Below are 12926 nucleotides of genomic sequence, written 5' to 3'. Positions count from 1 at the left end.
TGCCTCTTTCTCACATTTTTTTTTCTGTCTGTGAATGTAATCCAGGCAAGCAGGTGTATTTGGTGTAGAAATACTTTCCCTTTGATAAGCCAGTTATTCTCATCTTCATTAGACAAGGCTGGCATGGGCCTGGAAGGGAACCATTCTTCTCTTTCCGATTCTTCTAAGAAAAGTGGCATCTACCCTGGGATAAATAGAATAGTTAGGATGCCAGGTACATACCTTAGTGACCTCAGAAATCCAGCTTACTTTTAAATTTGAGAGCATACAGATTGGCAACTACATGCTAAATCCTTCCAGAAATAAGGGGCAGTTGGTTTGCTTAGAAAATGCCCTTATAATATATTCTTTGGACACAATAAGAAATAACATCGTCATCTTTTTCGTACAGATATTTTGGAGGTGCATTTAAAATAGTGCATATAAAACGTGACAAGTATGAAAAGACCACTAGCAACTAACTCAAAAGGGCTCTGTAGGTAATGCAGCTTTTCAAATGCTATGCACCCTTTAGAAAGAAAGGCCTTTCTCTGTTACCAGTCAAAGCAACTATCCAAAGCTCTTCTTGGTAAAAAGCACACATCAGATGTCTGTCTCGCAACAAATAAAAATGTAAAAAGGTTGTTTTTATCACATCCCAAATCACAAATTATGTGGTTTCATAGCTTCAGAGTAAACTGACCTCATTTGGAGCAGCCATGGCCCAGCTTCTTACCCTTGCACTGGCAAAAACTCCGAGTGTTCTACAAGGGGGATCCTGTTCCTGCAGGACAGAGCATATCAGGACACATTCCCAAAGCTGTCTTCACTTCACCCATTCATTGCTCTCAAGCCAGACGTTCCTGTCCTTTGAACAGGAGAGTGAATTCATAGTCCAGGTTATTTCATTTACCTGCACGCATCCTGAGTCTCAGGAAGGGGTTGCCTGTGCTCTCTCCCCCTTCTACAGGCGAGATTTATTTGGGAAGATAAAAGAACCAGCTACAGATATTTTAGATCGTCAGAGTAGAAAGGGTGACATAAAGCATTTTAGCTACTCCTCAGAAAGTTCTATTTTCACCTAACATGACAGAGAATTCCTGCAATGTAGATAGATAATGCCATCTACATTCTTCATCTAGGGGAAGCTTGCACTGGTAACCACATGTTATACATGTTCAATCAACATAATCCCACTATTAGACGAACATGTTACCTATTTGGTCACTTATTGATTTGAGAGCAGATTAGCACCTCAGTTTCGAAAGGGGAGATCTACCATTAGCTTGTCACCAAAAAAATAAAAAAAAGATAAATAAACATCTTTGCTAAGGTTTTATTTAAATGGAGGAAAAGTCTGAAAATCAATGTTTAAAGCTACTATCCTATCTGAAATACTTCCTGACTTCTGCTCCTGTTTTTCCATTGCCCTTTCCTAATTAATGGTTTGTCTTTTATCATCTGAAATCCCCGTACGACTACTAGAAGCTGAATTATTAGCAGAAATGGGCAGAAGGACAAGATGAGTAATGAGAGAGCAATCTCTTGTTTATAAATTGATCTTTAATCAGCAATTTAGGAAAGCAGACGGAAAAAAATAAGTATAGCATGTTTTGAAAGTGTAGCTAAGCATGAATGTCATTCTTAAAAATTAGCTTCACAGGCAATACTTGATCATTTTTCTTGTCCTTCTCTTAAAAGGAAAAAAAAGGAGGGGGAGAAAAGTACACAAATTGAGGTGCTACTAGAAGATATTATGAAGAGAGTTGGGAGATTGGTGAAATGTGTTAGAGAGAAGCAAGAAAAATTATCAAATAGGGTATTTTACAGCAAGGGCTTTATCTATTAGTAGAACTAGTAAAAAAGGCAATTAGTCTCATCATGAAGGTGTTCGTTTTATTTTGTTTGGTTTTAATGTTGTTATAGCTACCACCATAGACTATCAGGACACATAGAGCTCGAGCTGTTTCACAGACCCCCATACCTACCACTCTTACTTTAGCCCTTGGGTGCCCTCCCTTCTCATCTCCCGTGAGGTATAGGGTCCTCTTCTCTTTCCCTGCTTTCTTTCTGTTACTTAAATCAGCTATATCAGCTGTTCCTTCCAGGCCCATGGATGCCCTTTCTTCCGCCTCCCCCATGCAGGCTGCTGGTCATTTTCTTGGTTCCCTTCTTTATAAAGCAAGACATTCAATTGAATTAATGATATCAGTCTAAAATTCTGTTCTTAGGGATATTTCCAGTTTGTTTCCAATATTCAGAATAAAAATCTTAAGAAAAGTGGAAACCAACAAAACACTTGCTCCTGAAAAGATGGAAGGACACTAAGTTAGGGAATAGTTGTTCAGATGTGACAGCATTCACACCCTACTGTTGGGGCAGAGGGTCTCTTCTGTGTATTTCATTCCTTCATTACTAGGAAAGCTCTGAGAAGTCCTGTCACAAAATGGCATAAACGAACCCAAAATAAATGTGGAACCCAACAGTGGGAAGTTATATGTACATTTCTTTTTCTTCCACTCCAGAGTCCTTTGGGTTAAGCATATTTGCACACCCCTCCATCAAAATCCTAAAGAATACAATTTCTGTGGGTGGCAGGGATTTTTTTTTAGCTAAAGCATAGGATTAAGAGGATGAGGATGAATATCTTAGTTTCAGCTTCTATTCAAGGTGCTGGCAAACTTAAGACCTCGGGCATCAATTTTACTCCAAGGTGCCATGGTTTCTTCATCTCTGAACTGTTATCAGACTGTCCCATGGTGTGCTGAGACTAAATAAACTGTGTAGAGTTTCCTGAGATGGTTGCACGTGAAAGCACTGTGTAGAATTTCTGTTTGTTCAATAATTCTTCAGGGAACATAAGGTTGCTTTTTTTCTTGTGCTCCCTGTTACTGAGGCCTAATTTCTGGTCTGGGCTTAAGCAGACAATCTCATCAGTCTTTGTTTTCTCACAGTAGGTTTCTATGTTTGTCTCTAAACCAGATTATGGCATTCTTTAGTACTAGTTTAATACTCAGGCACTTTACTGTATATAGTATTTAAAGGTTAACAGGTGTGTCAAATTTGCTATTAAACCAGTTTTATACCAGGATAGAAATTAGTTTGCAGTCTGACACACTTATTGCAATTACTGTTTTTGGGGAGGATATACATGCAATAAATAGGGAGTTTAAAGTGAAATTTACCTGACAGATTTTATTTTAAATGCATGATGATTAGACTTTGCTTGAACCTGCAGACCTCTGTCCTGGGAAGAATGGGTATAACTTGCTTTCAAGAAATTCTTTTTCAGTAAAATATGCTGGGTCTGTATTCAATGTTCTTTTGCTGTGTTTCTTTTATGCTTTAATTTTAACAGTTTGCATTTTTTAACATCTTTGATATCCAACTAATGTTCAGCTAGTCTGGAGAAAATCTCTGACCACCTTGTAACTGAAATCACCTTTTTAAACCAAGCTCTTGTCCTCCCTCTACAGGAGAATTTGCAGCGTTCAAGTAGCCACAGCACCATGGCAGCACCCACTCTGTTATTTAAGTCTTGTGTTCCTACAGTTTCTTAACATCAAAACTCTATTCTGCTCCGCCAAGCCTAAAGTAATTTAGAAAAGATATCCATAAGCTTAAAAGTGGAGCAGAATGGAACTGCCAGTCCAACACAATGGGAAAAAGTACCTTTTTAGGAACCAGAATACTCTGCTGCCAGTGTTTCTCCTTCAACACAAAACACCATGTGCATTCGGAGACCCGCAGTGGCTGCCTGTGCCGTTGGCATCATTCCCAGGAGAGAGGAGAGGGCGCTCGTGGTTTGACTTTGGTGCTCAGGCATGAGGGGATGGAACTGCTGCTGCAACTTAGGAGACTTGCTTTGGATGGTCTGCCGGTCGGCTTTCTCCCTCTAACAACGTATCATCAGAGGCTGAATATCTGATGAGTGCTAATTAAAAGAATCATCCTCCGTTCTGATCTCTCTTCCTGGTGTACTCACTGGTTTGTGGACAACGCAGTATCCTCTTTTCACTGTGTTACAATGTCAAACACTTCATTCTGTCTAAATTGGGGGGTTTTATTCCAGTAAAATTAAAAAGCGTGGGGTGGTGGAAGCTGGAGAAGATGTTACTCTAAAGGTGAAGATGTTAATCTGAAGGAAAAGGGGATGCTGCTGCACTTTTTGTCAGATTTACTTTATCACTTCCTCAAAAAACAAATGACAACCACCAACCTTAACCTTTTCCTTTTCCAGTATTTTCTTGGTGTGTGCATATACAACATCTTTTAGAAGGGTTAAGTAGATCCTTCTTTTGTTGGTCCAGCAACAAACAAGTTTTAAAAAAAAATGTAGCGAGATTGTCCTTTTTTTTTTTCTTTTTTTTTTTTTTTGGTATCATATGATACAGTGTATTTATGAAAGATGCTACTGCAGCATCTGAAGTCTGTAGAATTCCTGATACAGACTGTGAACGGTGTATGTACCTACTTTAAAAGTTTTATTTTAAATGAGGGTGCAGGTTAATGCCAGGTACCTTACCAATATGTAACGTTGTCATAAATGGGAAAAAAAGTTCTCAGGTTGAATTGAATACAAATATAAAACCCCCTAGAATTAGACATTCCGAAAATTGTTTTGGTACTTTTCAACAGCTTTTTTTTTTTTAATGATTTTTATCCTGTTAACTAAATGTCCTCTGATACGTGTGTGTGTAAATGTGGAGCATCTTGTCCTAATGGCAAGTTGTTAGATCACAACAAAACGGTACTTGCTGGATCCACGCTGACTACTTCTCTCATCGCTTTCTTCCCTGTGATCTCCTTCTCTTCCGTTTGTCTTTCCCTTTTGTACACTTTGCAAACTGGGATGAAGGTGGCGGTATCTACTTCAGAGTGCTTTGTTTTCCTGTCCTCCAGTCCTGGTTTTCAAATGGTTGGTAGCTTTTTGACAAGTTACCCAGTCAGGGGAAAAAAAAAAAAAAGGAAAAAAAAAAGCTCATCAAGTTCTGCACATTGTTTACCTCTAGTAGAATATCTTGTGATGTGATCTGTTTGCAGAGTTCTCTGGTATGTGGTATTAAATGTAAATTATTTGTACAGAGGCAAGTCAGACCACATTAGAAAGAAATTCAAGCTCAGACAGAAGTTTTCAGAATTTGATCCGTATCTGCCCTGTACCACTCCACGTGAGGCAGGAGAGCTGACCCACCTCTGGCTGGGAGGTCTGGGGGGGAGGGAGATGTTAGACAAAACCGTGACAAATAAATGAAGGAGTTAAGTGTGTGTACATGCGGTGTCCCTACTAAACGTGTGTATTGGGCGAGGGGACCGTCCGTGTTTCTGTCTGCAGAAGGCTGCTCTCTGGCTAAGGGAGAAACACACGTCAGTAGCGGGACGCGGTGTTCAAACCCCGGAGTTGTGCGGTGTTGCTGGTAGTCTGTGATGGTCGTCAGTAAATATTTACTGGGCTTATAGGGACCGGACTAATCTGAAGTGGGAATTATAACTGAAATACTGTGTATTCATATTAATTCCACAAACATTAGCAAGACAGCAATAGTGAATGACTTAATAGTCACTACAAGAGTGAAGTGATTCATGTTGGTACATGAATAGAATTGACTTTGTGTACAGGATGCATTTAAAAAAAAAAAAAAGCACAATTTTTTCTCGTCTGCTGTGGGTCTTCAGATGCTGTAAGGCTTTTTCTCCTCACTGAGACTGGCAGGAATTTCACTAGTAGCAATAGCCACTTCCCAGTGTGGAGAAGCTGCTGAAGCGAGCGGTGGTCGGAGGCGCGGACGTGACCCAGGTGGCAGGCGGCGGGGCCGGTGCGGTCGGCGGGCCAGTGAGATATTCACAGAGATCAGCTCCAAGAGGGCCCCCTCGCTGCTCATTCTCCTTCCACCCCACGCGTCGTTTCAGCCCTTGGATGGGCTGTGGCCTAATTTGTAAATGTAGGGCATACTGGAAATTAATATGCTCTTGAAAGAAACTGTTACCGGAGCGAGTACGTACAGGTGGTTCAAGAGTCGTTGGTTTCACAGAGCTTGATAAAAGCCCTAGTTTCCTTCCACAAGGTCATGCTAGCAGAAAACTGTCTGCTAAAATATAACTGTTAGGAATTCCTTTGCTTAAAACGAACTTATTTTTGTGAAGATTCATTACCCATTAGTCTACGATATGCTTCTTGAGCCCATAGGAAAAGCACAAGGAAAATTGCTATCCTTGTCCATGCAAAGCACTTTATAAGTAACACATGATCTTTGTGTTGTGTTTTCTTTCTTTTTTTTTTTAATTGGGGTTTGTTTGTTTTGTTTCATTTTTCTGTTTTGTGTCTTTTTTTTTTTCCCTGAGGAATGTGCAAGTTGTTTGGCTGCTGTTTAGAGAAATCCTTTCAGGATGCATTTCTACTGGTTTCCATGTTTGTTCTTTTCCCTTTGGATAGCTGTAGTAACATGTTTGTCTTTAAGAGGTCCCACGTAATACTCATGGAAAACTTTGGAAGAAATTTGGTTTGTAAATAACTGGGATTATTTTTTTTATATATCTTTTCCTTCAAGAATGTTTCTGGATGTCTTGCATGCCATCAGAATTAGTCTTAAAGGTGCCCTGTTGATGTTTAGGGAATGGGGAGATGAGTAGACAAGAATTGAATACCCTGTTATAGCATTGCAATGAAGGAAGTAAAATGAAATAACAAATACATTCATGTTCATTGCACCAAACTTCTTAAGCTTCTCTGTGATGTCCGAACCACACGCACATGCCATAGGATGGAAATGCTAGTACATGTTTTGTGTGTGTGTGTGTGTGTTGGGACAAACATCTAGGCAGTCATGTCGCTTGTCTAGTGTCTAATAACTGTTTTCAAAACAACCTGTATCCAGTCCCAGCTCTTCATGACGCCCTTACTAACCACATGCGTATCTTCCCCTCTGCCTTTCCTTTTCCATACAGTTGGAAGAGAGCTGTTACCCATTACATCTTCCCTGTTCAGTATGTGATTGTTTCCTATGGCATATTTGCTGGAACTGGAACGTTGTAGTGGAGCTTAAACCAAATGGTGTGGGCACAGAGGCCTGCTTATTTTGAAAGTAATTTCTGCATGAATTAAATCCTATATGGCCCCAGATACAATTAGCTCAGTGGGGTTTTTTTGTTGTTGTTGTTTTCCCTGAACTCATGCAAGTCATTAAATGAATCCACTTCTGCCTTTTATGCTTACCTAAAATCATCTTTTCTTGTACTGGAATGCTTTAGCAGCTGATGATGATGCAGAATGATTGAGGCCATGTACTGCCATCTTACTGTGGCCTCTCAGCATCAACTGGACTAGTACGTACTCGTCAGAGGCAGAATTTGGCCGTCATGATCTAAAACGAGTGAAATGCTGGCTGTTGATAAATACCATGTCCTTCCACAAATGCCCCAACAGGGGGGAAAAGACACTGAAGGTCACGTATAAATAGGTTTGCTTCTGTGTTTGCCTGGTGATGTGAACGCATCCAGAATTTTGCAGAATATCCGGGGAAGCCAGGTCCTCAGAAACCTTACAATCACGTGTAAGTTAAGTTGAGGATTTAATAACTGAAGGGGCTAAATTTAGGGAAGAAGCATGTAGACATTTCACACCTTTACAGACTATAAATTGAATTCCCTTCTTAACTGTGAGTACAGCATGTGTAGCACAAATTATTCATAGTACTGTAGGCAATGTCTTCTGTCTGTTGAAAAAACCTTTCACCAGTAGCACGATATGACAGGCAAAGCTTCTAGGTACAGTCAAGCTCAGTTAAAAACCAGTTGCATGAACGGACTGTTAATGGCATCGCTTCGAAGGTGCTGGGTGTTCTGTTTTTCTGTTACTCATTTTACATAGAAGTTTATGAAACAAACTGTTTACTGCAGCCTTGTTAATATGTATTTGCACTTCGTGTCTGTTTTGGCATGCATTTTTAAGTATCTTTCGTCATTGCTTCATTACTTCTTACCAAGTGAAAATCATCAAAAGAGCAGAGAATTTAAGTTTCGAGGATGCTAATGTAGAAGCTACTAAGTCAGCAGTAAATAATGACAAAATTGTGGAGGGAGGAAACTGTTTAAAAATTTCAGAATATAGAGGATACCAAGAATGAATTCAAGTGAAAACTCGCATGTATCTTTTCTTCAGAGAAGAGAGCTACCGAGACCCTCTGTGAAATGGTTTACATAGGAATCTCCCCAAAAGAGTCTTGCAGTTTGCCAAATGATCATGTGCCTTCACAACCTACAAAGTACAACAGAATGTAAACCAGGTGCTTTCTAACTAGAGCAGTGGCTTTGGTTTACTTCTGATGCAGTAGTTTTGTATATAGCTGTTAATATAGGTAGGCATTTTGGAGTTGGTAAACTTCTGTAAAGGAGCAAGGAGAGCAGAGAGCATTCCCCAAAACACCTACAATCATTTCAGAGCTAGGAATTGAAGGATACTGATTCAGTTACAGTAAACCTGCTACTTGAAATCTGCTCTACTGAAAATTGAATGAGGTTCACTTAATCTAAATAAATAAACCCTCCTCCCCCTCCAAAGACACCAAGATGGTGTCAAAAAAAGGTAATGTAAAGCTTTGAGTTACACTGTCGTGACATCTTGGAACGAGACGGTAGATGAAAAATGAGAACTAGATTGGGAGAAATTGATGGCTAGTACTCCTGTAATCAAAGTCCACATATATCAGATTATACAATGAATTCCCTGGCCCGGAAAGTGCAATTAATTTTGTTTTATGGAATATCAGCAGGCTTCCTTAGCTCTTCTTCAGGCCTCTTGCAGTTCCCCAGCAATGCACACTGTTACTGCACGTTAACCCTGGGAGACGATAGGTATCATGTCAGGGCAGGGACAGCCAGTGTGTTCCAGTTTGAGTTGCTCAAGGTTCAGTCTGGTTACAGAGGCTTCTGGCAGTACCTACACACTAGTGTCAGTTTTAACCTATTTGTCCAGAAGGATGAAAGAATGGCTTTCGGCGTTAGTGCTTTTTCTTTCGCAGGTCTTTCCCTTTTCTTTTTTGGTGCGAGAATTTGGACATAATTGTAAATCACAGAGTTATGTCTAAATGGACAGTTCATGCAAATATTAGGCTGATTTTAACTTGGTTTTGACCCTTTTAGAAATCAAAGTATAATTTAAAAAAAAAAAAAAAAAAAGTTTTACTAACATTGCAGGAACTATCTGGAATCCTTTTACCGACCGCAAATTCTGCACTAAAAGTATACATAAAGAGTTGGGGGTTTGTCTTTTTTCGAATACAAAATCACAAAAGTCATTTCCCTATTTTTGCCAAGAGAAGGGAGCTGATGGGAGCGTTTTGGAACTGCTAAACTACCTAGGCGTTTGCTTTAGAGCATCGCAGCAGCAGTGTGTTCAGCTCATCCCGTCTCCCTAAGAGGAGCCGTGACCTGCCCAGACATTTTGTCCCGCGTACCGCATTGGCAGCAGCTGTACTTGAGAACAAGCCCTGTGTGACATTGACTTTTGAGTAAAACAGAAAAGCAAAGGATTATGTGTTCTTTTTTGTTTGGGTTTGAAAAATGGTTCATTTTTGGTTTGCTAAATGTCATTCTGTGTTGCATTTGTGTAATCACCCTAGTTGAAAAGAAAATCTGTGTGTGTGTTTGGGAGTTTCATGGAACATTTTAGGAGAAGAAATGAAGCCCACCACCAGGGCACAAATGTTGGGTCTGGGGGGCGAAATGGACCAAACTTGGGTGTCGGGTTATTTTGGGACGGTGAGAGATTGTGAGGGCATAATTTAAATTAACTCTGTCTAAAATAAAACATAAGTGCAATAAATGTGCTTTTTTATTCAAAGCTGTGAACCTTTGTGGGGGGGGGAAAAAAAGGAAAGAAAAAAATGCACATCATTCCTTCATGAGCCTTGTGTCCTACCTGCCTCCCCTTCCTCCCCACTCTCCGCACTCCTCAACTGACAGAAACCTGCCAGTGGCCGACTTGCATGTGTTGGCGACCCAAATCACACCGCGGCTTTTCTTCCGCCCTCACCTGTTGGGACTGGGGAAAAGTCCTGCCCCTGCTTCTCGCTGCTCTCGAAACTCCCCTGGGAGCCGGCGCTGACCTGTGCTGCTGGAGCAGGCTCTGTCGGACACGGGCTGCGGGAGCCAGCCCATCGGCTCCATGCCATCCCCACTGCGAGCTCTTCAGCCCCCAGCCGCAACTCCCCACCCCGTGTCCGATCTCCTGAGGGTCTCCCGGGGCTGGGCGGATGACACGTTTTCTCTTAAGCAATTGCAAAAAGTAATCAGTCATCAGCTGCCCCGCTGGGTCCCTTTTTTTTCCTCCCTGTCAAAACACACATGCAGACTGGCCACTGTTGCCTTCTGTGACTCTGCCTTGTTTTGAAGGAGCAGGTGTACCTGTTTGTAATCAGCCGTGCAGAAATTGCACTCTCTCTTTCTTACTTGAGCGCACGCAGCTTTTCCTAGGTTAGGAAAGGTGCACCAGTCTTGGGGGGGTTTCCACGGGAGGCTTAACGCATACGTTTCACTGACGAGCGATGGAAGGTGTAGCACTCGGTCGTCGGACCCCATGGGGGCGTAAGAAAGGACTGGCTCGTTTAAAGTTTATAGATAAACAGATCTATATCCTTTAAACTTGATTATTTTTATATATAGTCAAGACAATGGCATTACCTCATAATACAGAGGCTCGTTTATGAGAGGCAAAGTAGTAAGGAGAGGAAAGGGAAATTTATATACAGAACTGATTTCTTTTTTTTGTTTGTTTCTTAGTGCAATGATGTATATGTCCCAACAATTTAAACTCTGTGCTAACACAACATTCCTTTCAGCTGTATTCTTTTTGACCACCAGAGGTTTGCAAGGGGCTTACGACTGCAAAGTAGAAGGTCCAGTCTGATTACTTAAAAAAAAAAAAAATTGTGTTAGTAGATTTCCATAGCTGCTTTTTAAAATCTTACAATGGAGTAATTGTTTTGAAACTTGTATTTATTTTTTAATTCATAACAAAATGTTTATTTTCAGTTTTCTGTTACGTATAGGTCATGGCAACTCCCCCTTCTTTCCCTCTCATGTTTCCCCTGTAATTGCCAATACAACTTACTTTTCTTGTTTCTTCCTTCCCCCCTTTACTTTTGTTGTCCCTTCATTTGTATTTTGGAGTTTTTCTCATGTAAATTTGTACAATGGGAAATATTGTCCAGTTTGGTTAGAGAGCATGGAGACTTAAAACATAATAAAATTTGATAGCTGAATTCAGATTGAAGAAAACTATTTCTGTGTAAAGTTATTTAAAGAACTCTGTATTATATAAAAGGCAAAAAGTTCTATGTACTTGATGTGAATATGAGAATACTGCTATAATAAAGATTGACTGCATGGAGAAGTCTGAAGGAGATTGTTTGTCATGTAATTCACAACTTGTCCTCTCAATGAAGTTCCAGAGGTGCAGCCAGGGTCACTCAATGCGAGTGAAAAATTAACTTCAGAATTAACTTTTAGACAAACTAACAGTTAGTTTAGAACTCTGTGCCCAGAGAATAACTCGCCTCCCTTTGCCTTTCTTACACTGGACCGTTTCTTCTTTGAAAGATGTGCTCAACGCTTTTACCTTCAGAGAGGGTTTCACTTCACAACACTTATTCTGAACTCTGAGGGGAGATTCCCTCTCACCCCAAGGAAAGCTTGGCACAAGTTGGCCTCCCTTTAAGGTAGCTGCCTCTGCTCCTATAGAAACTGTTACTCCAAGTTGGGAAGAGCCTCAAGGCAGGTTTTGTTGATGAAATTTCAATAAAAGGTCATTTAAATTAGTTCCTCTGCTGTTCTAACAGAGGATTTTTACCCACACACACCTTTTAGTGGCTGGCAGACATTTAGTGACAGGATTTGTGCCTACTGTGCATTCTACCTCACTCTCCAGCTGCGGACATACATCACCTCAGTCCCCAGGGGAGCGTGTTATTTATTAAGCGAAGACCACATAGGCTCACTCAGGTCCCAGTACCCCACCTCTAGAGCTGTAGGGAAGTTCTCCAGAAGTTCCACAGCACTCACAGACAAAGTACGGTTTAACTTAAGAGTTTCTTTTATTGAAATCGGGACAGAAGAGCCAAAGACTTCATTCCAGGGACCGCTTCGTAGTTCCGCAGACCTGCGAGTAAGAGGAGAGGCTCCTGACAGCCTTTTTCCCGTCTTCCCACAGCAGAGGCAGGGGGAGACCCCCTCACTGGAGCCCCTGCTGCCTTCAGCTGTTCGCTTCCCGGCGCCACGACGAGAAACGTCACCGTACGGGGGCGAGCAAGGGGTACGGGAGGGCGGGGGCCGTACCGCGGTGCTGCCGGCGCCTACTCCGCGTCGTCCGGGGGGATGCCGAGCTCCTCGTCCGTCCACGCCGCGGGGTCGGGGTAGGGGAAGTGGCCCTGCAGCCATGTCGTGAGGCGCTGTCACGACACGGCCGGGCCCGGCCCCACCGCCCCCCTCCCTCCCTCCCTCCCTCCCTCCGTCGCAGCGCGGCCGCGGCTCACCCACCAGCACCATGTCGGAGCTGTGCCACAGGTGCCACAGGATCCAGAACCACATGAAGCCGCTGAGGAGCTCGCTCCGCACCGCCTGCGCCCGCGTCAGCTCCGGGAACTGCCGGTACCGCGGCTCGATGTGCGCCCCGCCGCCCGCACTGCAACGAGCGCCTCGCTGACGGACCCGGACCGACCCTCCCGGCCCGGCCCGGCCCGGCCCGGCCCACCGCGGCCCCGCTGCCCACTCACTGCCGCCGCCCGATCCCGGTGCCGATCCCGGTGCCGGTGCCGCCGGCCCGCAGCAGCCGCCCCGCGCAGCGCCCCAGCGACGCCAACATGGCGGCGGCGCAGCGCAGCCCCGCGCCCGCAAGGTCACCGCAAGGCGCCTCGGCGGCGGCCGGCACCAACGCGCCGCCGGGGGGGGGGAGG

At 42.9% G+C, this 12926-nt stretch overlaps 2 protein-coding genes across 3 annotated transcripts in view; one reads left to right on the top strand and one right to left on the bottom strand.

Moving 5' to 3' along the window:
* The window catches only part of BRAF (B-Raf proto-oncogene, serine/threonine kinase), an 83947-nt gene extending 73746 nt beyond the window's left edge, over positions 1-10201 (top strand). The window contains exon 19 of the mRNA XM_035568555.2: positions 3456-10201. Coding sequence (XP_035424448.1) covers positions 3456-3478 — 23 coding nt within the window. The 3' untranslated portion in view covers positions 3479-10201. The remainder of the gene's footprint in view (positions 1-3455) is intronic.
* A 1843-nt stretch (positions 10202-12044) lies between these two features.
* NDUFB2 (NADH:ubiquinone oxidoreductase subunit B2) lies at positions 12045-12907 on the bottom strand. 2 transcript variants are annotated; one of them, XM_035568569.2, is made up of 4 exons: positions 12747-12907; positions 12511-12655; positions 12310-12401; positions 12045-12133 (listed from the first exon to the last, which is right to left on the bottom strand). In XM_035568569.2, the coding sequence occupies exons 1-3, from the start codon at positions 12833-12835 to the stop codon at positions 12327-12329; spliced, it is 309 nt and encodes a 102-aa protein (XP_035424462.1). In that variant the 5' UTR covers positions 12836-12907; the 3' UTR covers positions 12045-12133; positions 12310-12326. The 2 variants fall into 2 exon arrangements, with proteins under 2 accessions (XP_035424462.1, XP_035424461.1); XM_035568568.2 differs by having other exon boundaries at positions 12045-12401.
* Between the last annotated feature and the right edge of the window lie 19 nt (positions 12908-12926).

This window comes from Cygnus atratus, chromosome 1 (assembly GCF_013377495.2).
Source record: "Cygnus atratus isolate AKBS03 ecotype Queensland, Australia chromosome 1, CAtr_DNAZoo_HiC_assembly, whole genome shotgun sequence".
Classification (NCBI taxonomy): Eukaryota; Metazoa; Chordata; class Aves; order Anseriformes; family Anatidae; genus Cygnus; species Cygnus atratus.
This window is presented reverse-complemented; position numbering and strand designations above follow the sequence as displayed.

What these genes read in the sequence shown, in the direction of transcription:
- NDUFB2 (XM_035568568.2), bottom strand. Translation starts at nt 12,835, where the DNA reads ATGTTGGCGTCGCTGGGGCGCTGCGCGGGGCGGCTGCTGCGGGCCGGC. An exon ending in ACCGGGATCGGGCGGCGGCA is followed by an intron (nt 12,656 to 12,746) that starts GTGAGTGGGCAG and finishes CGCTCGTTGCAG; the next exon opens with TGCGGGCGGCGGGGCGCACA. An exon ending in ACAGCTCCGACATGGTGCTG is followed by an intron (nt 12,402 to 12,510) that starts GTGGGTGAGCCG and finishes ACATGGCTGCAG; the next exon opens with GGCCACTTCCCCTACCCCGA.